Raw genomic sequence first — 27149 nt, 5'->3', positions numbered from 1 at the left:
ATTTCTACAAGAGTATGTTATAAGTAGTCCAATGTTTCACAAGAAAATTAGAATTTAAAAATAACCCTAAAAATGGTACAGTCTTCACCCTCCATAATTTCCACTTTTATCAAATTTTAAAAGACAAACCTTTAAAACCGTATTTATCTCTGGATTCCTGACCCAAAATTTAAGTTACATTTAACAGGATATCTTCAGATAATCCCCAATTCTTTCCATATTAAACACATTCACACATCACTAAGGCAAATAAAGTGCTTACCCATCAGTTTCCAAAGAACATTCCAAATATAAAATGATGCATTTTGTCTTCCTACATCTACTGACATCCTAAAACCAGAATGTAGCAAATTACCCAAGAGCCAAATCCTGGACCCAAAACACAGCCCAAACAAACAGATCATGCACTGAGGATAAGTATTTTCCCAGGTTTGAAGGTTTTTCCAATATGTGCACCATATCTTAACAGTCACAGTCATATCTTAACAGGCCATCTTCCCTCCGATTTGCAAGTGCAAAGACCACCTCATTTCCCCTTTGGCACCTCCACCAAATAAAATCTCTGAACACAGTAACTGTTTATATAGGAAATATTAGTATTAACATTGTAATAGCATTCACCAGACCCATTATGTTGGGTGCTGTGCAAATACATATTAAAAACAAACACTCCAGCCCTGAAGAACATATCGTTCTATGGTCTGATCTTGCTCAGTTTCACATTACCAACTTTGCTCATATAAGCAGTCCTGCTGAAGCAGACTACGACAAACACACAAGTGACTTTAAGAAATTAAAGGAAATGGAAGGGAAGACAAGGATAGGAATGCACAACTATAGCCAGCCATATGACAAACCCAAATCCAAGACAGAAGTAATCTTTTTGTTTTAAACCAGCAATATTCATGATAACAGTATTTCCTATTGACCACCATTCCAGCTACTGTCTGTCAGAAAGCATAATGTTCTGTGTAACTGCAAGTCTACCTCTGTTCCAGAATCTCACTGTTCAACAGCTGACCTCCGCTGAATATGAGTGCCTAGACTTCTGCTGTGATAAATCCAGAACAAATTTACTCCATAGCTCTTCACTTCCCTGGGGAAGAGACTATGAAGGAAGACTCAGTAAGCAGGAGGTCTCAGGATCAACACCAGTGGTCCATGAAACCAGTACTATTTTACAGAAGGGGCCACCCGCTAACAAGTCTGTGACTGAGCAAAAACACCAAATGTCAAGTGCATTGCATAAAGGGGCATAGAAACAAAACCTCTTTCAGATTAACTTTCTGCTGGACTGGAGTCATCATCTCCTATAGGACTTCCCTTCCATTCCTGTGACTCAAGGTATGTCTACACAGCAATTAAACACCTGTGATTGGCCTGGGTCAGATGACTCTGGCTCCTGGGGTTTAAGCTGTGGGACTACAAATTGCTGTGCAGATGTTTCGGCTTGAACTAGAGCCCAAGCTCTCGGACCCCACGAGATTGGGTCAGCTGACCCAGGCAAGCCACAGCCATGTCATAGATCTTTTATTCCAGGTAAATGTATGGTCAGAGTCGTAAGAATGGCAGGGTGGACAGGACAATCTCATACTAACAGCTCCACTGTGGCCTCATCTGCACTGGTATCCAGATCTCCTGCAGGTAGCCAGAGAGCCACCATATCCACCGTTTTTGTTCCCAGATCTCCTGTCTCAACAGAAAAGGAGGATCCAGCATCCCAACCTAGACACACTCCAGTTTGCAGTGTTGAGGATAACATGCTGACTAATGTTGACAATTTCCATTCTCAGAGGCAGAAACCTCTCACACCATCCTCTTACAATCCAGGAAGGATTCCACCCTAAAATGTTGTCCACTCCCCTCCCCCCACCCCTCAAAAAGGAAACCGTTTACTATCTGTGCCACTGGTAAAGAACCTGCTCCATCTCGAGCTGGGGTCTCTGCAGTCCTAGAGTACTTTCTACAACTTTAGTCTGAAGGCATAACCTTCCAAAAGGTCTACATAGCAGCAATATCTGCTCATGACAATTATGTTAAGGACAAACCCATCTTGTCTCATCCTACAATCTTCAAGATCCTTAATGGCCTAGTGAAAATGTTTACCTCCATTAGGAAGCCCCTGGTTTCACGGGACCTAAATACTGTCCTATCAAAGCTGATGGGCCTCTCATTATAAGCCTCTGGCACAAACCTTTCTAACATCAAAATGGCATCCTCATACCAATTACATTTTCTAGGAGTGTGAGTGAGCTAGTACTTTGTAGCCCATTCCACTTTATACTGTGGTTCGTATGAGACTGCATCCATGCTTCACACCTCAAATGGATTCAGATTTCCACCTCTCTCAATATATTTCCCTCCCCATGTTCTTACCCAGATTCCATTCCCACTCAGGAAGCTCAACTCCATTTCTAGATGTAAAGAGGTTCCCTGTTTTACCTGGGAAAAAAAATCTTTAAAAAAATCGAATAGATTGTTTATAGCATATGGGGAGAGATGTCTGGGATAATCCATTATGAAACAGACTCTCACTGGATTAAATGTATAGAACATTATATTTTAGTATTGAAACCAGTAATCCATGGTTTAAACCTCGATGAGAACTCCCACATTATCAGTGGCATCTCTTAGGCAGGTTCATCTGGTGGAGATAAGCAAAGCAGAAACTTGGAGTTCAGTTCACCCTTTCACCAGATGCTTGCTATTCCTTGGATTTAGTACGGCACTACAATGACCAGTTTAGGAGAGTGGTGCTATAGTCCATATTTAGCTAAGAACTCCTTGCCCACCATCATCCTGGTGAGGTACTGCTTATGGGAGGCCCTCAAAGAAGAAAAGTCACTTATTAGTAACAGTTGCTCAGAGAAGGGCTGTGTGTATTCACCATATTGTCCCACCTTCACCTCTACTTCAAAGTTCTACATATCACCACAATTTGGCAATCAGGGAGAAGGAACTCTAAGATGATTGCAGGTGCACTCCCTTAGACAGAAAGCAATAACATCACCCTGACAAAAGATCCCTCAAGAACTCTTCAACTGATATGGCTTTTCAAGGCTGGTATCTGAGGAGCCATATCCTACAAGTGGAACTACACTGAGGCCCTGGAAGAAGAAAGCTGTGCTTGCCCTAGTGCTCTGCTTTACATTGAGCAGTGCATCAGCACTGGAAGTGTTGCATTGGCATAGTACCAGCAGTGCAAAAATCCCTAATGTAGCCAAAGCTTTAATCTTTAACCTTTCTGAATGAGGAGCCTAGGTAAGGGCCTAAAGTTCTAACCAATGTTCCAAAGCAAACCTTTAAGGAACTCGGATATAGGGCCCCATTTTCAAAACTCAGGTTCTAAGTTATATATGCAAAATGTATTTGCGCATGCAAATGCATGTTTCACATATATATTACCTAAAAGAATGTTTGTGATAAATTATACACATATCACAAAAAACACTGATTGTAATTATTTTCCCAACTTATTTTTAAACAGGTTAAATATAAAATATTTAATATCAACGTTTTGATAACTAGTCCCAAACTATTTCTGCTTGACAGAGCTTTGAAATACAGCAAAGATTCAAATTACCCAAGCAGAGGTTCATGTCCTCCAACAGGTTCAAATAATTTGCTCTATCAGTCTCCCCAGCTTGAGCAGATGAATGGTTCTCCTTTAAAACCAGGGCCAATCCTCCCCCCCACACCCTCCACTATGTCTTCATTAGGTCTTCAAAACATTAAAATTTACGTTTGTAGTGTGCAAAAATCAGCAGGCACCCATAAGTGTGAAAATGTTGGTTTAAATCCATAAAGGTAGATGCCTAAATAGAAGTGACTTGCTGGTTTTCTGAGGATATTATTAAGGCTAAAATCTAGTCTGATACACCAACAAAAACAAAAAAGCCACTGAACAGCACAGAAAGACAAAATTCAACTATTGTAGAATCCAGGGCAGAGGCAAAACACCAACCGCTACTAGCAAGGTCTGAGGTGTTAAATCATGTTAGTTGGGAATCCCACGCAATGACATTAAGAGCTTTAGCAGCAAATAACGGTTTTGCTATGAGTTTACTGGATTTGTCAGGGATCAGTAACTGAACTACAATATAGCTGAGAAATCCATTTCCAAGACAAATATATAACGTCAGGGAATAAAGAGGACATTGGTCCAAGCTTTGGGACTTTATATTCAGTCCATCACTAGTTGCAAGAAAGCAATGATGGATTCATCAGTGACTCTTTCAACATCAAACATCTCATTAACCATTAAAGCTGCATATGCCTAATCCTACTGACTTGTTTATATCCAGCTTCTCACTACTGTGGGGCGTTTCTAGTCCTAGCAGATCCTAAGTTCGGACCTCAAACTGGCAAAGAGTCCCGAGTCCTCCTTGATTGAACTAGCCTCGTTATTCATAGCCTGATTCTTGCTTGAATAGTTATACCTGCCTCTGGAAATTTCCACTACATGCATCTGAAGAAATGGGTATTCACCCACGAAAGCTTATGCTCCAATACATCTTTTAGTCTATAAGGTGCCACAGGACTCTGCTGCTTTTACAGATCCAGACTAACATGGCTACCCCCCCGATACTTGACCTCAAAACTGTACATCATTCAGTTACTATCTTGTTATCGGTCACAGAAATTTATATATAATTTTAATAGCTGCTATCTAAAAAGTGGCAGAGCTATCTAGACTGTAAAGTAAGAAAGACTCTCTTTAGTGCATGTTTATGCAGAAATTCACAATAAGACTCTATGTTAACATAAACAATAATATAGAGATTGAAAACCAGAATGAAGCATTCATCATCAGCAGTTCACAAACTATTTGCTGCTAAAGTCTTGTCATAACTGACATTTGGGGAAATTTAAGATAGTCATTTGCATGATCAGCAAGATTTAGAAGACCAGTTTCTCAAGACCAGTTTCTCAACTTTCTAGTGCTAGATGTTTCTGGGTTCCAATTTTTCTAATGTGGATGCAGACTGAGATGTAGAAATGTAGGGAATGTGGAATGTGGATCATTCAAATGCTTTCAAAATGGCTCGCTTCCTCAACACAAGCCCTGCTTTTTGACCAGAGATCAGAAATGTTTCATTCCATGTGTTAATACCCATTTTACTTCCTGTTCTATAAGACACCACAACATTTCTACATAAAACTCCTCCATCCTACGACTCAGACCACTTCTGGTGAAAGTATTGCAACATACAGGGATAGGAAGACTTTTACCACAAACAGGTTTATATAACAAACTAAGGCCTCGTCAACACAAGAAAAGTTAAGACCAGTTATTTATCGTGTGTACAGCTCCACCAGTAGTAACAAAAGTGGTTTATGGGTCCCATTTTGCCTAATGCAGGAATCCTAGAAAGTTATTTCAATTTCAAAACTGGATGCTCAGATACGAACCGTCTCAGAACTGTTACATTTATGAGATGCATCTCATTTGAAATAAGAGTTTGTAAAGCTCATTCTCATTAAAGGAACAAGTAATAGTTTATTAACAAGGAAGAAAAAGTAGTGAACAGTTCAGAAAGCTCCTGCAAGCTCTTATGTAAGTACTTAACTTTACTCATGTGAGCAGTCCCAATGACTCCAATGGAGTCACGCATCTGAAAAAAAAGTTAAGCATGTGCTAAGTGTATATAGGGCAAGGGCCTAAGAATATTCAATTTTAAGTCTACATTTAGCCATTAGATTTCCAATAGCTACATCACACACAACCCCATGGAGGTTTAAAACAAAAAATAGACAAACTTTTCTTAATCATTGTTTCACCAATAATAAGCACATTTCAACAGTTCCATCATGTAATATCTTCATTACAACGTACTGTGTGCTTCTGTAAAGGCAGCCCATTTAGACCTGATTGCAGAGATTTTTTTCCACTGTTTTTCTGTTGCCTAGTTACTGTAAGCTCCTACTAAATATTTTATTGGGTGCCTTTGCTAGATAGATTGATGTCAAGTACAATACATTTTATGTAATGTCAAGTACATTACATAAAAATTATATAAAACAGGATTATTACACACTACCATTTTACTTCAAAAATCCATCTCTTATTCCAGTGAACTGCAATATTTGCTAGTAAAATTCTTTGAAAATATCAACTTTATAAAAAGTAGGTAGCTCGCATTTTCCCCATTACCACCTTATTTTAATATCCCTTTTTTAAGGAAAAAGATTGTACTTGTATAACAATGTCAGCACAGACAAACTAGAAATTTCAGTTATTCGGAAGCTGCAATGTCCTGTCAGTTACCCCTGAATCTAGGGGAGAAAAGCAATCTGTTTTCCCACCACAGTTAACACTGTGGTTCTGAGAAGCATCTTCTGATCATTCTTAAGCCTGATAAGCCAATCAACTGATTAGATGGGAGAACTGTAAGGAACAGTATTAAGTTCTAAGAGGATGAGTACTTTAAACCATACAGCTAAACTAAAATAAATGCAATAGACATGTGAAAATGTGCTTTTCCTATCAGAAGCAGTATCAGTATCGGCTATTTAACAGACCTGACTTTATAAAAGTATGGTAAAAATAGCACTGCTATGTTGAGTCAATGATTCTCAATTATACTGGGTCTATGTCCCACAGAAATGGCCAAAATTGACCTCACAACTGACTATACCCATAATCCTTTGTGATTACAGAGATGTGGAAGCGGGATCACAGGATGGTTTTTAAGACCATTGTGTGTGTTGGGAGAGACAGCATGCTGGCTGAGATGCTTCTCTCCACCACTTACCCGGCACTCAACCTCAGGGAAGCAGTACCTCCAGAGATTTTGCAGATAAATCAACCACCTCCGGCATCCCACTTTCCATGCCCAGAGCTACATAGCAATGGGTTTGGGGCAGGAGACAGCAAGCTTAGGAAGGAGAAAACATGTAAATAAGCTGCTTCTTCCTTTTCCTCCCCAGGCTGTTACTAAGTCCTAGGAACAAAATGATTTTAACTTCACACAGGTTTCAGAGCCGTGTTAGTCTGTATTCGTAAAAAGAAAAGGAGTACTTGTGGCACCTTAGAGACTAACCAATTTATCTGAGCATAAGCTTTCGTGAGCTACAGCTCACTTCATCTGATGCACTTCACACACCATCCCAACCCCAATCAATGGGTGAGATGCATAAGACATCTCTTTGCAACTCAGAGACAAAGAACTGAGCCCAAATCTTCTTGTGTCAAGAGCACAGATTCCTGAGGCACAAGACTGGCTCAGCATGAAAAAAAATATTTTCTCTGTCCCACTAGTCAATTTGCTTGTCCATGCCCTAATTATATTTCAGCTCAACCATGTCACCCTTATTTTGAGTCATTTCACTGATTTCCCATTTGCCTGTGTAATAAATTCAAAATTCTTGTCCTCACTGTCAAGACCTTACATTATTCAACACTTGCTTACATTTCTGACAATCTCATCTACTGTTCCCCACCACCACAAGTGCTTATTCCTGGTCACAGTTCAACATAGGGTCAACTGCTATCTTCGATCATGTTGTAACAAGGTTAGTCTAAACAAAGCCTGACAATAAATACTGAAAAGTCCAGGGACAAAGCTTTCTTGATGACAACTTCAGGTCTCCAAGCTATCAATTAAGTTCTCTACTCCCTTCTGATGGGAACACATTACACCACTGTGTGCTAAACACTAAGATCGTATATAGTGTTGCCCCAGCTGTGTTGGTCCCAAGAGATTAGAGAGACAAAGTGGGTGAGGTAACATTAACATCAAACCAAGACCTGAAGAACAGTTCTGTGTAAGCTTGAAGTCTGTCTCTCACCAACAGAAGTTGGTTCAATAAAAGATTCTCACACACCTTGTCTCTCCAACAGTAAGATAAAGAAACTTAAATTAAGGTTAAAAGAAAGTTAGAAGTGTACTACAGTTAACATCCAACCCAGTTAAACAACAAATTCATACGCTGCAGTCACATATTTAAAAAAAAAAATCCGATAAAGTTCTGAATATTAGAAAGTTTGGGAAAAAAAAACACCTTAGGTTATGTCTACACTAGAGACCTAAGTTGCGCCATTGTAAGGTATCCCATGCAACCGCTCTGTGTTGATTCACTCGGCTTTTTTGTTGGAAAAAGTTTTTTGATCAAAATGAATGTCTGTTTTTTCAACCAAAAAGTAGATAACAAAAAAACTTTGTTAGAAGTTTTCAATTGTCAGAAACTGAATGTTTTTCACCTCTTGTATGAAAAACAAAAAATTTCATAGTAATTTTTTTTTAATTTTCAAGTTTCCTCAAGAAAACTATGGGCATTTGCCAGCTTTATTTACTAAAATTCAGTAATAAATTTTACAAAATGTACATCAGAGATTGTATACCCTAAAGATCTCTAATTGTTGAAAGATCACCCCTAAGACGGTGGGACAACAACACTATATAGGATACAAAATTATCCAAGTAAAACAATACTTTAAGACGAATATATTTTGACTCGAAAAGATAAAAAAATCAAGAATAAATTACCACAACCTACAGTCTCTAAGGCACACCCTTAAGGGGGTGTGCCCCGAACGTTCCTCCGCACAGCAAAGCCCGGAGCACCACCACAAACCCAACTCCGTTCCCAGACCCTCCCCCAACCACAACACGGTCCTGCACCCAGTCCCAGCTCTGCTCCCAGACACAGTCCTAGCCTCAGCTCCGGCCCTGGCCAAGCAGCAGCTTTTCTCCCAGCCCCCTGGCGTGGACAGATTCCATTACAGATAAGGGGTGGGGCACAACATAAAAGTTTGGGGACCACTTTCTAAGACCTAGCTTAGTTGCACTGGCTTGACTAAAAGGTGTGATGTTAAACTGATTTAGCTAAACCAGTGCAACTTTGTGTTTAGACAACATTTAAACTCAGTTGTTATTTAACATTGGGAAGATAAATCAGGTTCAAACCCAATGAGAGACAGTCCACACAAAAAGTTACCTTAAATCAGTTTAACATCACACTTTTAGTTTAACCGGTGCAATTTCTGCTCTTATATAATGAAAAAAAGATGGAAATACTACTATTTTCAATATGTATAACACCTAGCATTTGAATATGTGTTAGCACAAGACCCAACAAGAAACACTCAAGTCACGGTACTAAAACAAAAATAGTTTTTGTAGACTCTAGTCATTTTGTCTCAACAACTAATCATTTGGGGTAGACAGATAGGTCTATATAGTAGCAAAGTACCGCACATTGGAAAACATAGTCCCAACTATACATATAAAATGATGGCATCTAAATTAGCTGTTATCACTCAAGAAAGAAATCTTGGAGTCATTGTGGATTGTTCTCTGTAAACATCCACTCAGTGTGCAGCGGCAGTCAAAAAAGTGAACTGAATGTTGGGAATCATTAAGAAGGGGATAGATAAGAAAACAAAATATTATATTGCTTCTATATAAATCCATGGTACACCCACATCTTGAATACTGTATGCAGATGTGGTCATCCCATCTCCAAAAACGTATACTGGAATGGCAGAAGGTTCAGAAAAGGAAAACAAAAATGATTAGAGGTATGGAATGGCTTCCTTATGAGGAGAGATTAATAAGACTGGGACTTTTCAGCTTGGAAAAGAGATGACTAAGGGGGCGGGGAATCTGATAGAGGTCTATAAAATCATGACTGGTATAGAGAAAGTAAATAAGGAAGCACTATTTACTCCTTCTCATTACATAAGAACTAGGGGTCACTGAATGAAATTAATAGGCAGCAGGTTTAAAACAAACAAAAGGAAGTATTTCGTCACCCAACGCACAGTCAACCTGTGGAACTCCTTGCCAGAGGATGCTGTGAAGGCCAAGACTATAACATGGTTCAAAAAAGAACTAGATAAGTTCATGGATGAGCCATCAATAGCTATTAGGCAGGATCGGCAGGGATGGTGTCCCTAACCTCTGTTTGCCAGAACCTGGGAATGCATGACAGGAGATAGATCACTCGATCATTACCTGATCTGTTCATTCCCTTTGGGGCACCTAACATTAGCCACTGTCAGAAGACAGGATACTGGGCTAGATGGACCTTTGGTCTAACCCAGTATGGCCATTCTTATGTAGCAAGAAAAAACACCAGGAGAAACAAACCAACTTTGGTGCAGTATGAGCCACACAAATAGGTCAAGAGGTATTCTCTGAATTATGGGCCTGTTCATGCTGTCCTTAATTATGTAAAATCTTAGTCCAATTATTTTCAATGGGTTCTTCCTGCACAGCTACTTTAGGATCCAGCCCCAATAAAAATTCTCTCTCTGATTTTCACAGCCCATTTTAACTGAAGCAAGCTTTCAACTCCTGGGTTATGCTATTCTCAAAATGTATTGGTATGAGCAGATAAGCTATATACACTGGGACTGCATGAAAACTGTACAGAAGTCTATGTATTTTCCTATATTACAAACCCTGAATTTGTGAAACTTTTAATTAAGGAGAAACAGTTGCGGAGAGGACTTTATTAATTGTGAAATACAAAAGTGAAAATACAATTATCTAAAAATCATGCTTTTAAAAGGGTATGTTCAAAGTGTGCGTCTATGGATGTCATGCAAATATTTGTGCATACTAGAACTGCACAAATTAAAACTTCACAGAAAATAGTAAAATGCTTAAAAAAATTATTTCGGTTGGAGTTTGTAGGCACTACCATAATAATAAAATGATCAGTTTCTATCACCTTCAGGAACAGAAACACTAGAATGTCTACACTTTTAACACTGACATACTTTTAACCTTTCATGCTACAATCAATCAATGGCTGAGGAAGCATTGCACTAACCAGACAGGCCTGATATTCTGAAAAAAAAATCAGTTGTTTCCTTCATAAGAAAAATGTCAAGTGCATGAATGCAGTGTAGGACTACATTTGTTTTTCTCCATACAAAGCTTGTTTCACCTCTACACCTATCCAGGAGAGAACTTAAGTTTCCTGTGCAACAGATATCCAATGTGCCATTTTAGACGTTAGAATAGAAAAGAAGAAGAATTGTTTCCTGTGCAAAAATATATATCAGAGTATTATTCTGGCAGTTAACATTTCCTGGGAAAAATCAGAAAACTTTTCCTTTTGAAATTACCATCAACTACTAGTGCAGCTTCTAAAAGGCAGAAAAACCATGCAGTTCACTGAGTTTGCATATGTGGGTTAATATATCCCTGTTCAGTTTGTACTTTTAAAATATATAATACAAGATACCTCACAATAATAGTGTGGTGCAAATCTCACTTCCCTCATTAATTTTAAAAGTATCTTCTGCTGGTAACTAAGGATTATGTAACATTTACTTAAGTGAAGGATTTTAAATGTTCACTTCCGATTTTTTAAAACCTCTTAAACTTCCTGATTTATACATCCCCACATTCCCCAAACACTGTTAAAAATTTGTCAAAAAAAAAACCCAACCCCAAATCATCATGGAAAGGACTAACAAACTACTGCCACAACTGTATGAATGCAGAAGACAAATATATAGTGATTCATTTAATTACGCATTGCAAAAAAACCCAATCACAAAAGGTGATTTTAAGATAGATATTTAAAGTATAGTCAAAATAAGTGTTCCTCCTGGAAGCAGAACATAGGGAGAGTAAAAGTAGTACCCTTTTGTGTGTTCCTTTAACGTGTGCTGTTTCAAAAGGCGAGTGTGAAACGTGTGGGCATGTCTACAGGGGGCAAGCGTTAAAGTAAAAATCGTCCAACCCCAGGGTGCTGGCTACATTACAACACTGATCATTCCAATTTCCGTAAATTCTTCCACGAGCCAGTAGAGGCCAAGCGCGCCGCTCTTCGGGAGAGGCTGCCTTCCCCATCCCCACTCCCCGAGAACTTATGAGGCATGGCGGCCACAAGAACATCCACGGTCCCGTTCGTGAGGGATCACCACACGGGGCAGTGACATCTCCAAGGTGCCACACGCCACGTCTCGCCCTCGGCAGCGGGCGCTCAGGAGTGTTACCCGGAACCGTGCCAGGCCCCGAGGAGGGAGTCACCGGCTGCTACCAGCGCACAGGCGAAGCAGGATCCCTGCCCCGAGGAGCCCAGGGTGGGCAGGCACAGAGCAGCGGCCCGGGGGCACCGGGCCCACGGGCCGGGAAGTGCAGCAGCCCCGTCCCTTACCTAGGAGGAGCAGCTTGACCTCCCTGGCCGCCTTCTCGCCATCCTCCCGCAGGTTCCTGTCGATCATCTTGCTCCGCTCCACCGCCGCCTTGTCCTCCGCGCTCAGCGTGCAGCCCATCTTGGGGGGCGGTAGGTGCTTAACGATCCCCGCCCAGAAGCCCCCCTGTGGAGGCGCTCAGGTGACAGAGTTCACCCCCACACGCGCGCACCGGGATGTGGGGGGGACGACGCTGACCAGACAAGGCTCAGAGCCGTTTCTGTCCGGGCGTGAGTTGAGCCAACGGTCCCGAGAGCAGGGACCCGCTTCCCTCTCCCCGAGCTCCCTCAGCCCAGTGATGCTGCTCAGCTCCCGAGGCGCCGCCTGTCTCTCGCGCTCCCCACCAGCGCGCGCGCGCGCGCGCCAAACACCTCGCGTGAGGGAGCGCGAGCCGCTCGCTCGCGTTCAGTCTTGCTCGCTCTAGGGGAAGGCAGTGCGCGTGCGCACGGCTGCTCGGGATAAAGAAAGCTTGTGGCGAAACAGGGGTGAGGGGGATGGAAAAGAAGGGGGGGTAAGAAACCCAGATGAAAAATGGGGGGGGGGGTGGAAAAGGGCAAACCACCTCTCCCAGTCCACGCTGCGTCTGCGTGACGTCACCGGGCCGACCGTTTTTAATAAAAATTCTGTTAACGGGGAAACCAGAGACCAGAGTTGAGGGAGTTTCGAATTTCAACGGTTGTAGTACCAGACTGTACCAGTCTTACTGAAGGGAGGAGTCACCCATTCAAGACTGTACCAACAGGAGCGGGTGAGTCCGCCCGTTGGCTGGGGAAAGTAAGCCCGGCCCACCCGTTCAGTGCGGCTAGGCCGGTCAGGGGAGTGCATCAGCCAACCGCGACCGAGCGCCTTGCGGGGGGCGCGCAGGAGTTCTACAGTAATCCCCAGGGGCTCAAAAGTCATGAAACTCGTTTAAAAGGGAGCGAGGAGGCGCCAGGAACCGCCCTGTCGCCCCCTTGCTGAGAGAAGGAGAGGAGGGCGGGCCCCGTAGCTGCCGCTTCTCTTCTGTGACAAAGAGGGACAGGGAGCTCTGGCTGCAGCAGCTCTGATTGGTTAGTCTGCCCCAGAAACGGGGGCGTTAGCCAATCAGAGGGCTCAAATTCGCTAGGGGGTGGAACTTCTCACATGATGTGGCTGGCTCCCGTGGTTGCAGCGCCATGGCAGGAGTTGGCCCGGGGGGTGACTGGGCGCAGGACTGACCTACCCGGCATACGGCTGCCGCGCAGCCCGTCTGGGTTTCACCCAGACAATTCGTTTTGGGGGCTCTGGCTGCCATTTAAGGTTGCCTGGTGCCCAGTTTTGGAACGGAAAGTCCGGTCAAAAAGGGGACTTGGCCGTCTCTGGTCACATGTGCTGAAGGGCATCAGAAGTCCAGTTACCACAGGGCATGGGGAGGTGCTGGGTCATTAACCCTTTCCAGCCCCTGCTCAGCCAGGGCTACCTCCTACCAGCAGGCAGGCTCCTTGTCAAGCTGCAGCAGCTCCAGTCCCAGCCCTGGAGCAGAGGGTCCCGGGGGAGTCCAAGGGGTGAAGGGATATCTAGATGATTCAGAGACCGGAGGGGGAAGAGGCATGAGCAACAGGGACAGGCCTCGGCGGAAAGACGCGGAGCAGAGGTGGGGCCTTGGGAATCCAGTTACTAGCCATTAGAAAGATGGCAACCCTAAGCAGTAACTGTGGTTCACGGTACCTGGACTGCACTCCTCCTGCTTCCTTGCCACCACGGCACCCTCTCCCAGTTGCAGCCATTCTGGGGCCCCTGCTATTTAGGCCCTGGGGTGCAGGGGAGGGCAGATGGGGTGCAAGGGCGTGGGCCCAGTTGAGCTTGCCCAAAAGAACCTGGGCTCCTGTATGCGGGGTGCACATGCACCAGAAACAGAACTGATTTGGACAACACAGCTCAAAGAACCACTGTTACTGAAGAAGATGTCACGTTCTCTCTTGGGAACAGTGAACACTATTGTATAGTTAAAGATGAGAAACTTGCAGTTCCTTCCGATATTCACAGACTAAAAAAATCCCCTCTGTGAAAATGTCCACAACTGACTTCAATTGAAGGGTATTTGTTTTTTTTTGTTTTTTTTAAGTTTAGCTGGTATCAAATTATGGTTGAAAAAATTTCATTTTTTAGTGAAGAAATTATTCCCCATTAAAATACCTTAAACTCTCAAACTGAACGTAACATTTCAAATTTGGCATGATTTAAGTCATCACTCAGCAAAGAAAATGAAGCCAAATTTGAAGAAAAATGGTTCGGTTAACCAGCAGCAGGAAACAGCTTCCTGGGCCAGAAGTCATAAATCTCAAGTGTATAATTAGCAGCATAAAGGGAAGATGCAGCTCTCCTCATCCTCCTTCATCACAAGAATCTGCTTCCTGCCCTGCTCCTCCCACCCCAATCAGTTGCCACCTCTTCCAGCCACATGTGCTTTCCATGCTCAGTTTTGGTTCACTTCTGGCACCTTCCCCCAACCACCATCTCCCCAAAGCTATTTTTCATTTAAAAAATGAACAACTTTTTACTAGCTCTGCTATTTATTAGTGTTATTACGTATCAAAATAAACAATGGTCTACTGTGGCTTCTGCACTGCCATCTGGGAGACCTAGTGTCAGTCTCATTTCTCAAACCAGAGAGTTTTGGGAGCAGCTGCATAATTTACTCATTTCCAAGAATGAAGCGGGTGAATAATGCTACAACAGTGATCCTTAAAGTAGATTAAAATAGATGGAGGAATGGTGGCCATGAAATAAAATCAGGGGGATTTGGGTCACTAGGTTGGCTATTTGAGGGATTGCAAAAATGATGTGTATGAAATTCCAGATGAGCTTTTGTAAAATAACCCAGTTCCTTTGTACATATCTACTAATTTAAGAAAAGTAATTCTGAATTCAATCACTTTTAACTTACTCCTTTTGAGCTGAGAATCGCAGCATGTTTGTAGTGTTCTTCATCGCAGTGGTTCAAATTTTGACAGTAGGACAGGTCATTCCCCTTGGGACAGGGATTTGTTATAAAATTTAGAGTATACAGAAATGAAGAATTTCATCTCCACAGCATCATCCCCCCCCTTTTCCCACATGTGCAAAAGCCTGGGTTTTGCAAGTGAGATGGAGCAAAGGACTGGAGGAAGCAGATAGAGGACAGCTACTCTCTTTGGTATGTGGAGCTATTTTACCACTTTCTCCTCTCCCTGAGGGAGGGACTGGGGCAGCAGACAATAGGGAATAAGATGGAATCATGGAAGCCAGTGGGCCTGAGGTACATAGGATGTAGTACAGGAATTCTGTGGCTTTCAGAGGTTTAACCCCCTTCCTTGGGGCCCAGGGAGGATGGAGCTGAGTGAACTCCAATATGGCCCCTCCTATCAAGCTACTGAATAAAGCTGAAACTACTATAGCTGGGTTAGATGATGGAATTGCAGGACACAACCAGGCAGACCTGAGGGATTTGGGACAGGCCTGATCAAGTGCATCTCAGGACTCTGGAGCCATGCTACCCACTTACACCGAACAGAAAGTGGGGTTCAGTGATGGGAAAGTGAGAAGTGATGTGGTAAAGGGACATTTGCCTCTTGGATGTTGACACCAGCAGGCAGGGAACAGAATTAATGGACTACTGCCATGGGAAAGTGTTTTATTATTGATATAGTGTAGTTGTGTTTTCCTTAGTTGATGCTGTTTCCTTTTCCCCAACTAAGCTTTTAAATGTTTATTACATCGATTCACTGCCTGTGAGTGGAGGATTATTGCCTATTAAGAACCCCCAAGGAAAGTATGTAGTGACCCCAGAAATTCTGGTTGAGGGTTTGAGCTGGTGGGGTTTGTTAGTTGTAAGAGACATCCCTAGCTATTTGAATCCAGACATTGTTGCTGTCGATGACACATAGGAGAAGGGTCACATTATGATCCATGTATCTTATATATAGGGCTAAACTGTGCAACCCTTGTTGGTGACCACTCAGCCAAATAGTCTCATTGAATTTCATGGGAAAACCCACGGAAGTGTTTCCAACATGCATAATGGTTGCAGTATCTAACCTTTAGGTGAGCGGGGAAATGGTCCCGCTATTGTGGGGAACTTTCCTGGCTTATACAGTACGGCGGTGAAGTGGGCTAGCAAAAGGATCTGAGTCCTCACTCCCACTTCCTTTACCCAGAGCCCTGCCTGACCTCAAGGGCTCCCCTTCCACTCTCCTGTGTGGCAGAGTCCTCGTAATCCAAACAAGACTGGACCCGGATTCCCGGAGAGCTTGACCCCCAACCTTGCTGTGGTCACTTAGGGCAGGGGCTAGGGAGTTCCCACTCCGGGGTGCTCTCTCCACACTGGACACTTCCCTGACCCACTGATCATTACATACAGTTCAAAGCAAATACAATTTATTAAACAGCAATCGATTTAAAAAAATAAGGAAAAAATGGAAAAGGTTAAAGGAAAACACATAATCCCGCTCTGTGGCACAGGGACATCACAAACAGCATCTCTGGAATGCAAAGAAAGTTCAGTCTGTTCCTCACAAGTTTCAGGCCCCTTCTCAGGGCCTGGCTGTGCTGCAGGGATGCTGCAGGTCAGACACTTGCTCTGGCGATAACCACACACCCTCAGGCTCTAGGTGGCAGGACCCTTCTTCCCAGCGTTGACCCCGCCCTGTCAGGGTTATGATCCCCCTTCAAGTCTGGCCTGCAGGGCCTCATGGCTGAGGGCATCTCCCTGCGCTGGGCCCACTGCCCCGGGTCCCCCTTACTCTCCCCAGCTGCTCACTGCACTCAGCTCTGGACTGCTCCAGCTCCATCTCTAGTTCTACTCTGCCTCAGCATGGCTGCTGCTGCTCCCTGGGCTGCTTCTCTGGCCCCTCTGGCTCTGGTTGCTGCAGCTCTGCTCCCAGGACAGGTCTGGTCTGTGGGCTGCTTCTGTGACTCTGCTCCCAGTTTGGACCTGCTTCCTGGGCTTCTTTTCTGGCCCCTCTGGATCTGGCACGGCTCTTCTCCCCAGCTCAGCTTGGGCCCTTGCTTTCTCCTTAGCTCGGCCCCACTCTGTCTGACCCAGGCAATTCCAGCTCACAGGGAGGACGGGAACCCCCCAGCCTCCTGACTCTCTGATCAGCCTGATTGACAGGGAGGCCAGGCTAACCTGGAGCATTGGCCTCTCCCCATTGTTCCTGGGGTTTGTCAGCCTCAGAGTCCTGATTTCCCGCTGACCCTTCCCCTTTCTTTTGGTACTGGGAGCTAACCAACCAAAACACCCCCACCGAGTTTTAGTAAGGGGACAATAGTCCCCTTATGTAACGATGCTGGTTTTCATGGGACCCAACTGAGAATACCAGTTCAGGACAAATTGCTTATAGCTGGGCAGTTACAGCCCAAGGCTGAGGTTCCTTTGCACCCCGACGCAAACCAAACCAGCGAAACAGAGAAGACTTTGGTTTTACCCCACTGGCTAACCATAAGTCACACAAGCAATTCCCTTAGACACTCCAGTTTCCCAGTATCACCACCAGTGCCACTCATTATGGGGATGAATGGTTATGAAAACGAATACGCCAGTAAAAGAAAAAAGGTTCTCTCGATCCGAAAGGACCAAGTCCCAGACTCAGGTCAATATACAAGTTAGATTTTACCCACTAATCACACAGTTGCCAATTCTTTAGAATCTAAAAATCTAAGGGTTTAATCATAGAAGGAAAAAGATATAGATGAGAGCTAGAATTGGTTAAATGGAATTAATTACATACAGTAATGGCAAAGTTCTTGGTTTAGGCTTGTAGCAGTGGTTAGAATAAACTGCAGGTTCAAATCAAGTCTCTGGAGTACATCCACAGCTGGGAAGGGTCATTCAGTCCTTTGTTCAGAGCTTCAGTTTGTAGCAAAGTCCCTCCAGAGGCAAGAAGTAGGATTGAAGACAAGGTGGAGGAGATGCATCAGCCTTTTATAGTCTCTTGCCATGTGGTCTCTGCTTTCTTTGTTCCAAAGACATGCTATCCTGCACATGGCATAGAAAAACCTTAGAGTTCTGTCCATAGGCAGGTCCCTGCATACCTTGCTGAGTCACAAGGTGTATCTACCTTCGCTCAGTGGGTCAGTTGTGTAGCTGATGGTCCTTAATGGGCCATCAAGCAGGCTAGATAGTGCTGATGCCAAATTGTCTGGGGTGTCACCCAGAAGCACAGCACAGGTTTGAAATACAGACAGTATAGAGCTGATACTTATCACTTTAAATACAAAAATGATACATGCATACCGATAGAATAATCATAACCAGCAAACCATAACTTTGTCCTAGACACCTTATTTGACCCCCTTTATACAAGATTTGGTGCCACTAAAGGACCTTGGTTCCACCAATGATCTATACAGTCACAGGTTATGTTAGTAACATCACACTTTACACTTAGCAAGTATGCAATTAGTTTGATTGGATGAGACTTTTGGTCCCAGTTCTCCATTGCCTGGCATTTTTGTAGCTGTAACACTCCATTATTATTTATCATTTGAACCACAGTGCCTAGGGATCCGAATCGTAGGCTAGAACCACATACTGCTATGCCCTGTACAAACACCTAACACAAAGATAATCCCTGCCTGGAGAACTGAGGCCCCAGTTCAGTTTCCATTGACTCCAATGGATGCATAATTGGGCCTCATTCTAGACCCCAAACTACCACATATAAATGATGGATTTTGTTTTTCTTTAATTGGCATTTTCCATATTGACTTTAACTCACTTTTAGGTAGACTTGTGGCATTTGTTATATATAACAGATGTACCAGGCCTGACAGAATGAGTTGTCCTCAGTTCTCAATAGCTTATATGGGTGGGAAGTACAAGGTACGTAGGGGCCTAAGTCCCATTTTTAGGCACGACTGCAATCCATAAAATTGCTGCTCGGCTGCCGCCTAACCCCATAGGTGCTTAAAGTCACTCAGCACCTATCTTTGCAGTAAAAATTCCTTGGCGCCTGTGTTTCTACCTCTGAGCGTGTGCACTGCTATCTCCCACTAGGTGCCCAGACCCCTGTCTCCCACCTAGGCCCTAGAGTAATTCATGAACCAGGGGAAAGACCAGTGTTCATCTGCTTAACTTGTGTGTGGGATCCTCTCCAATAGGCATGCACTGAGGCTACTTAACTCTACCCAAGACAGGGGAGAAGAGAGGAAGGGAGTCATTCCTTCTAACCTTTAGCCCAGTAGTTAGGTTAATCACCTGGGAAGTGGGAGACCCCTGATGCAAATCCCTCTGCCTGATGCGAAGGGATTTGAACAAGAGTTTGCTACGTCTAAGGTAAGTTCCCTAACCCCGGGGCTACAGAGTAATTCTAACTCTCTCTGACCCAATTAATATTTAGTCATTCAATTATTTAATTAAACTGGAAAAAACTTCAATAGGAGAGACTGAGGGAGACCCACATTAGTATATTTCATAGGGTAGTCAGTAGCAGCAGCAGCATGTGAAGTTAGACAGCCTCTGATTGGGCCCCAGACAAAATTTAGGCAGCCAAATGCTTATCTTTCCCTGGTTCATGAATCACATGCAGAGATAGATGCCTCCCTGCAACCCAGACTTAGGCACCAAACTCCATGAGAAGGATGTGGCTTATCATCCTCCTCTCACCAGCATCCCCTACTGACTAGTTTAGGTGGCTCCCTGCCTAGTGTGCTGGCTTAGTGCATGGCATTCTAAGGTGCCTATCTCTCCCCTTTCATTGTATAGGAGCATGGGTTCCTAACTCAGGCTTTGTGGATAGCCGTGCTCTTCCTGTGATTGTATAGGTACCTAAAAGTTAGGTATTGTGACACTTGTCCAACACCTAGCTCCCATTTGTGGATCTGGGCCCAAGAAGCCACTATTTAACTGTGAGCACACCACCTAGTAATATATTTGTAGTTGGACTCCCACCAAGAGATGGTAAATTAAAATGGTCTTGAAGGTCTTTGTAAATAATTTACTCTCCTATTTAAGTAGACACAATAAGTCATTGCATGCCTTAGAAAATTATACTACTGTTGGAAATTAAAATTCATGCCAACATTTGTAACATAACCAGTGCAGGAATGTAGCTAATAAAAACATAAAATAGTCAGGAGTTGCTTCAGATGATAATAAACCAGTTGAGAGTCCTGTCCCAGTACATTAATTTCATTGGTGAAAAAAAGCATCCAGATGTTAAATGTAACACCTCTGTAGGGATGGCTTTTCCACTACAGACTTCATCAAATCGATATAATCAACTTGCCCGTCTACATTTAATGCAAACCAGAATTTTTGTTGCAGCCAAAAGCACTAAACAACATGTGGTTTGTAAATTTTATAGTATCATAGCTGGATAATGTTAGTAGACTGAGCAGGTAACTGGACAGTATAATAATTTGAATATACTGATAAGAATGCAATGGATGCAAGTAATTACTATCAGTGCCGTGGAGATTTCAGTGAAAATAAAATGTAATGTGTTGCAGAAGAGTAACAGTGTTAGATAGAAGAGCTGGGTGAATGCCTTATAATGTAGGGCTTGATTCTGCCCTCAGATACATAGTGCAGCTTCTGTTTACTTCCGTGGAATTAATTCTAATTACACTAATGGAGAGGAGAATCAGTTTTGTGTGAGCATACTATGCAATCCAGTAATCCTTACAGATAATTTCTGGCAAAATATTTGCAGTTAAAGTATTTTTAAATGCCAGAAATAAGAGATAGAGGGGCAATTTGATGCTTAACTTATTTTAAATTAACCTTTCAGAAAAAACGTCCGGTTCCCCACAAGTCACACTGGTCATCTCTCAGTTATTGAGACTCCAGGGAGCAATGGTCTGAGATGTCATAGATATGAGGACTCTAGAAGAGTTATGGTATCAGGCCATAGCTGCTCCAGTAAATGGATTTCTTGTAGTATAATGCATATGTTTTGAAAAGGCTTTTTATTATGATATAATATGAAAAATCATACCAAAGAAGGCCCCATTCCCCAACATTCCCATACAACCTGAACTGAAAATGAAATAATCATGATTTGGTGTGCTGAATGCCCCAAGTAAGCAAGAGGGATAAGATATTTCTTAGCCCCTACAAAATAAATAATTATTAAATTAATAAGTATGCTTCTCAAAAACTTGTAATTATCTAAAAATACTAAGCTGAGCTTCTGCAGGGCTATAATGGCAGTCTTGATGTCACATAATTATGCGTTCAGGTTTGTCACAGCAGAACAGGAATGAGATGCCACAGCTAGGAGAATTAGACATTTTTTTAAAAAAGTTTATAGTTAAGTGTTAAGTCAAATCATGATTATTTCACTTTTAGTCACATTTGAATTTCTCCTTTGGGCATGGTCCTTCACAGTAAACATCACATTCATAAATGTCACTAGATTTGAATACCTAGTAGACACACATCTGATGTGAATTTGACAACTCATGAACAATTTTTCTTGTTAGCAAAAACGTTGCCAAAGTTGAGTAAAACATTCTTTTCTGTGTCTGAAATTTTCAGTGCAACTTTTTGGTGGTGCACTTTCAGATATTGAATTACAATGACATTTTTTCAGGTTTCCTGATTGGCAGAGTCTGCTCAATATGTTCAGGATGGTCCACAGAAACCATTTTGCCTTGTTTCTCCAGGCATATGTAGAGTGAAGGGGATATTCCCCACAAAAGACATTAGAAGGGAGAGAAATCCTGAAATCCAAAAAGACACAATGGTTGAGCCTCTCACACCCTGCTCTGGCCTATTTACACATGGTAAAAGGGCCAGAGCTGTATAAAGGGCCCTAAATGTGCCAGTTCTAGCTGGGGGAGGATTCCTGCGACATAGGCACTGCAGAAGACAGCAAAAAGACTTCCCTTTGAGACCCCCTTTTAAGCCCTGGCATAGGAGGGGTGAGTTGGGAGCATGTTGCAGAAATTCCAGGCATTCCCAGGCATATTACAGATCATAAGACAACCAAGGGAGGCTGCCATAACTCAGTTACACTTGGGGTCACTTCAGTCCCCAACACAGCCCAGGATCAAGAGGATACAAAGGTATCTTAAGGGTAGCTTGGAACCTCTCCCTGCTCTCTGCAAGTTCTGTGCTACAGCTGTAAGAGGTGCAGCACAGAATCCCATCTCAGATGGAAAACAGTGGTGACTTGTTAACCTCACCAAAGATAATACAAGGATGGGAGAATGTCCAAGGGAGGATGCACTAAACTGTGCATATTCTGTTTATTAATCTTAAAATTATAGAAATGTAGGGCTGGAAGGGACCTTGAGAGGTCATCTAAGCCAGTGGTTCTCAAAGCTCGTCTGCCGCTTGTTCAGGGAAAGCCCCTGGTGGGCCAGACCGGTTTGTTTACCTGCCACGTCCGCAGGTTCGGCCAATTGCGGCTCCCACTGACTGAGGTTCGCTGCTCCAAGTCAATGGGGGCTGCGGGAAGCGGCGCAGGCCAAGGGGCGCGGTCCAGCCCGCCAGGGGCTTTCCCTGAACAAACAGTGGACTGGCTTTGAGAACCACTGATCTAAACTAATCCCCCCATGCTGAGGCAGGACAAAGTATACTTAGGCCATCCCTATTAAGTGGTTATTTAATCTGTCCATAAAAATCTCTAGTGGTGGGGATTGCACAACCTCCCTTTGTAACCATTTCTAGTCCCTAAGTATCCTTATAGTTAGAAAGTTCGTCCTAATACCTAAGTCTCCTGTGCTGCAGATTAAGTCTATTACTTCTTGTACTGCCTTCAGTGCACATGGAGAACAGTTGATCACAATCTTCTTTATAACAGCCCTTAACATATTAGAAGCCTGTTACTAGGTCCCCCCTCAGTCTTCTTTTCTCAAGACTAAAAATGCCCAGTTTGTATAAACTTTACTCAGAGGTCAGGTTTTCTATTGACATTTAAAAACACTGAAATTTGCATATTATGTTTATTAATATTAAATATAGATTGTGCCATTTGAACCTGTTGGTGACACTGGGCACTACACTAGGTAACTCGGGAGAGTGGAAGACCATGAGTGTCAATGAAGCCCTCTTGCTCTAGGTCCAGATAAACTAAGGCCCCTTTGCTCCTTGAACTTTCTGTGACCCTGCATAACTCTAAGGAAGCTAGCACACAAACAGACAGGTTTGCACAGGGCTCGCCAGCCAAGGCCAGCTTCGGCCTGGGAAACAGATAGATAAAGCAGAAATGTTTAGCAAAAACCAGTAACAAATAGGACCAAATAAGGTAAGGCTCGGGCAATGCTACTCAGGAAAAACACAACTGGCTGCTTTAACTGATTGGCTACGGTATTGTACGGGGCAACAGGTAATTGGTTGCATAAGCTTGTGTAGTGAAGTAGGCAAAGGTATAAAATGTATACTGGAATTTGCTGCGCAGCTGCAGGATTTGAGACAGCTTAGTCTCCCTGTGCCCTATTTGAAGCTTCAAATAAATCTCTCTGCTTCTCCACCCTGTTGTGGTCATTGGCGCGACGCACACTGGGCAACGAACCCAGCTGTTGCTTGCCTCGGGCACTCTGTGCTGGCAACAGTTCTTGGCATCCCTGGGTGGGCTCAAGGCTGCTATTTAGCCTTGCTCAGACCCCTCCTGGCGGCCGACGGATTGTGGCGACAACCGACGCCTAGCACGCACCTGTGAGTTTATCGGGAGGCCTCGGAGGAGACGCGATTTGCTCGACCACAAAGTGCACAACGGTGCAACGCGCCCCTATAGTGGAGAAGCAACTGCAGGCGATGGTGAGGAACCGGTCCCTTGGAAAAGGTAGGAACAGTCCAGTGGTCTGGACTTTCTCTGTTAAGACCTGGGGACGCCCAGAGTCGTCCGGGAATATGGGACAGGGACAGAGTACTACAGGCAGGGCACAGTGCACGCTTCTAGAATGCATTCTAGCAAACTGGAAAGTGTTTGGATCAGATCCAATGACTAAAAGCAAATTGAAAAGGTTTTGTACAGTAGACTGGCCTCAATATCGACTAGAGGACCAGGAACGGTGGCCACCAGGAGGGTCAATCAATTATAATACGATCCTCCAATTAGTTTTGTTTTGTCAGTGAACGGGTAAATGGAATGAACATCTGTATGCACAAGCGTTTATGGCTTTAAGAGATAGAACAGACATTCTACAGAGCTGTAATTTGACTCCAACAGGACCGGTAGTAGCTAATGTTAGCCCCCAGAACCTTCCCAATGTTGTAATGGCAGATTCAGTGTCCCCTTCGGCCCCCACACCCCCACCTTATAAGGGTAGGACACCTCGGGTTACAGAGATTGCCCCCTCGGTGGGACTCTATCCTTTGATTACCGAGACTGTTGTGGCTCGCCCAGGGGCAGACAGACACCAGGCCACCACCATGCAAGTTTACACCCGTGTGCCATTCAATCCAATAGACCTAGCAGCTTTTAAAACACAGGCTGGGGAATTCTCCTCGAACCCAAGCCAGTTTATTTCAGTCTTTGAGGGGTGCCTCAGTAGTCACAAGCCGGACTGGGACAACTGTAATATCCTCCTGAGAACCCTGTTGTCTGAGGTGGAGCGGAATCAGGTTACAGCTAAGGCAAGGGGAGCGTCAGCTTTCAAGCGAAAGAAAGGAAGCTATCTGTCAAGTCTCTACCCCAAGCACTTGTAAACGGCTCAGGGCTTTTCTGGGTATGGTGGGCTTCTGCAGGATCTGGATCCCAGAGTTTGGACTATGGTCTAAACCGTTATATGACTGTGTCAAGGGAACAGATCACAACCCCTTTCACTGGTCCCCAGAAGCCGACAGGGCATTTAAAATCCTAAAAAGGAAGCTGATGGAAGCTCCAGCCCTGGGTCTGCCGGATCTCTCAAAGCCATTTCAATTGTATATACATGAACGAAAAGGGGTGGCCCTGGGAGTGCTAACCCAGTTGTTGGGGACCTGGAAACGTCCCGTGGCTTATTTTTCTAAGTAACTGGATCAGGTTGCAAAGGGTTGGTCAGCATGTTTACGGGCGCTCGCAGCTACTGCCCTAGTACTTGAGGAAGCCGAGAAGCTAACATTGGGAGGGGTTATGCAAATCTATACTCCCCATATGGTCCGAGCCCTGCTAGACACCAAGGGTGGGCTCTGGCTCACCCAGGCTCGGATTGCTCGGTATCAGGCTAAGCTGTTAGAGAACCCCGAGGTCACCCTGCAGTCTTGCCCCACCCTTAACCCAGCCACCCTCTTGCCAGAAACAGAGGAACAGGAACACGACTGTTTAGAGATCATAGATCATAGAATCATAGAATCATAGAATATCAGGGTTGGAAGGGACCCCAGAAGGTCATCTAGTCCAACCCCCTGCTCAAAGCAGGACCAATTCCCAGTTAAATCATCCCAGCCAGGGCTTTGTCAAGCCTGACCTTAAAAACCTCTAAGGAAGGAGATTCTACCACCTCCCTAGGTAACGCATTCCAGTGTTTCACCACCCTCTTAGTGAAAAAGTTTTTCCTAATATCCAATCTAAACCTCCCCCACTGCAACTTGAGACCATTACTCCTCGTTCTGTCATCTGCTACCATTGAGAACAGTCTAGAGCCATCCTCTTTGGAACCCCCTTTCAGGTAGTTGAAAGCAGCTATCAAATCCCCCCTCATTCTTCTCTTCTGCAGACTAAACAATCCCAGCTCCCTCAGCCTCTCCTCATAACTCATGTGTTCCAGTCCCCTAATCATTTTTGTTGCCCTTCGCTGGACTCTCTCCAATTTATCCACATCCTTCTTGAAGTGTGGGGCCCAAAACTGGACACAGTACTCCAGATGAGGCCTCACCATGCCCAATGCTCCAGCCGCCAGGACTTAAAGGATCAGCTGCTCCCAAATGCAGATTATGAGTGTTACACTGATGGTAGCAGCATTGTCATGGAGGGGCAAAGGAGGGCGGGTTATGCTGTCGTGACCCTCCATGATACCGTAGAGGCCAAGAGGTTGCCCACCGGGACCTCTGCCCAGCTGGCTGAGCTAGTAGCCCTGACCCGTGCACTCGAATTGTCAAAGGGAAAGCGGGTCAACATTTTCACTTATTCAAAGTATGGTTTTGGGGTGCTGCATGCTCATGCTGGCCTGTGGAAGCAAAGGGGAATGCTAACAGCCCAAGGCTCCCCAGTCAAGTATGGGCCCCAAATTTTCCGGCTCCTAGAAGCTGTACAACTCCCCTCAGAACTAGCTGTGGTGCACTGTAGAGCCCATCAAAGGGAAAATCAAGACGTGGCCAGGGGCAATGCCAGGGCAAACAGAGAAGCCAAGCATGCCGCCACCTCGACTCCACCGGCAGCTGAGGATGCCCACATGCATACCCTTATCCCATCAATGGGGGAGCTTCCAACCCCTCAGTACTCTGGGGAAGAGAGGAAACTAGCTGACAAACTCAGTCTTCAGGACAAAGAGGGATGGCTTCATTCCCCGGAAGGGAAGATCCTCTGACCGAAGGACCTGATCCGGCCAGTACTGCAGCAGCTACACCAAACCACTCACGCCGGCAGAGAGGCCCTTATCCAGCTAATGGGAAAATACTTCTTAACTTCTGGACTCCAACCGCTGGCTACCCAGATACAAGCTGACTGTTTAGTCTGCCAAAAGAATAACCCTTGGCCAGTACATCCAGTAACACCAGCTACCCTGGAACCCACTCCAGGCCCCGGACTGGTGTGGCAAATAGATTTCACTGAGTTTCCCCGAACTCAAGGGTTCAGATATCTCCTCGTCTTGGTGGACCAATTCAGCGGATGGCCTGAAGCCTTCCCGTGCCGTAATTGCACTGCCAAAACAGTGGCCCTCAAGCTCGTTAGGGAAATTATTCACCGCTTCGGACTCCCCCAGTGGATGGAATCTGACAATGAGACGCACATCACATCAAAGATCGTTCAAAACATCTCAGATGCCTTACAGATCCCTTGGAAACTCCATATGCCATGGAGACCGCAGGCCAGTGGTGTAGTGGAACGCACCAATCAAACCCTTAAGCGACACCTCTCAAAAGTGTGCCAAGAAGCCTCCCTGCGATGGCCCAATGCTCTACCCC

General features: G+C 44.3%; 1 protein-coding gene and 1 long non-coding RNA gene across 2 annotated transcripts in view; one reads left to right on the top strand and one right to left on the bottom strand.

Moving 5' to 3' along the window:
* GNAI1 (G protein subunit alpha i1) overlaps positions 1-12492 on the bottom strand; it is a 68071-nt gene extending 55579 nt beyond the window's left edge. The window contains exon 1 of the mRNA XM_084616731.1: positions 12121-12492. Within this exon, the coding sequence (XP_084472857.1) occupies positions 12121-12238 (118 nt within the window). The 5' untranslated portion in view covers positions 12239-12492. The remainder of the gene's footprint in view (positions 1-12120) is intronic.
* A 221-nt stretch (positions 12493-12713) lies between these two features.
* Positions 12714-25464, top strand: LOC311514279. The gene is made up of 3 exons (XR_014709864.1): positions 12714-12905; positions 15210-15311; positions 23621-25464. It is a non-coding gene; the product is annotated as an uncharacterized lncRNA (long non-coding RNA).
* The last annotated feature ends 1685 nt before the right edge of the window (positions 25465-27149 follow it).

Source organism: Lepidochelys olivacea, assembly GCF_965140295.1.
Source record: "Lepidochelys olivacea isolate rLepOli2 genome assembly, chromosome: 1".
Taxonomy (NCBI): domain Eukaryota; kingdom Metazoa; phylum Chordata; order Testudines; family Cheloniidae; genus Lepidochelys; species Lepidochelys olivacea.
Note: the sequence above shows the minus strand (reverse complement) of the source record. Positions and strands in the feature narration are given on the sequence as shown.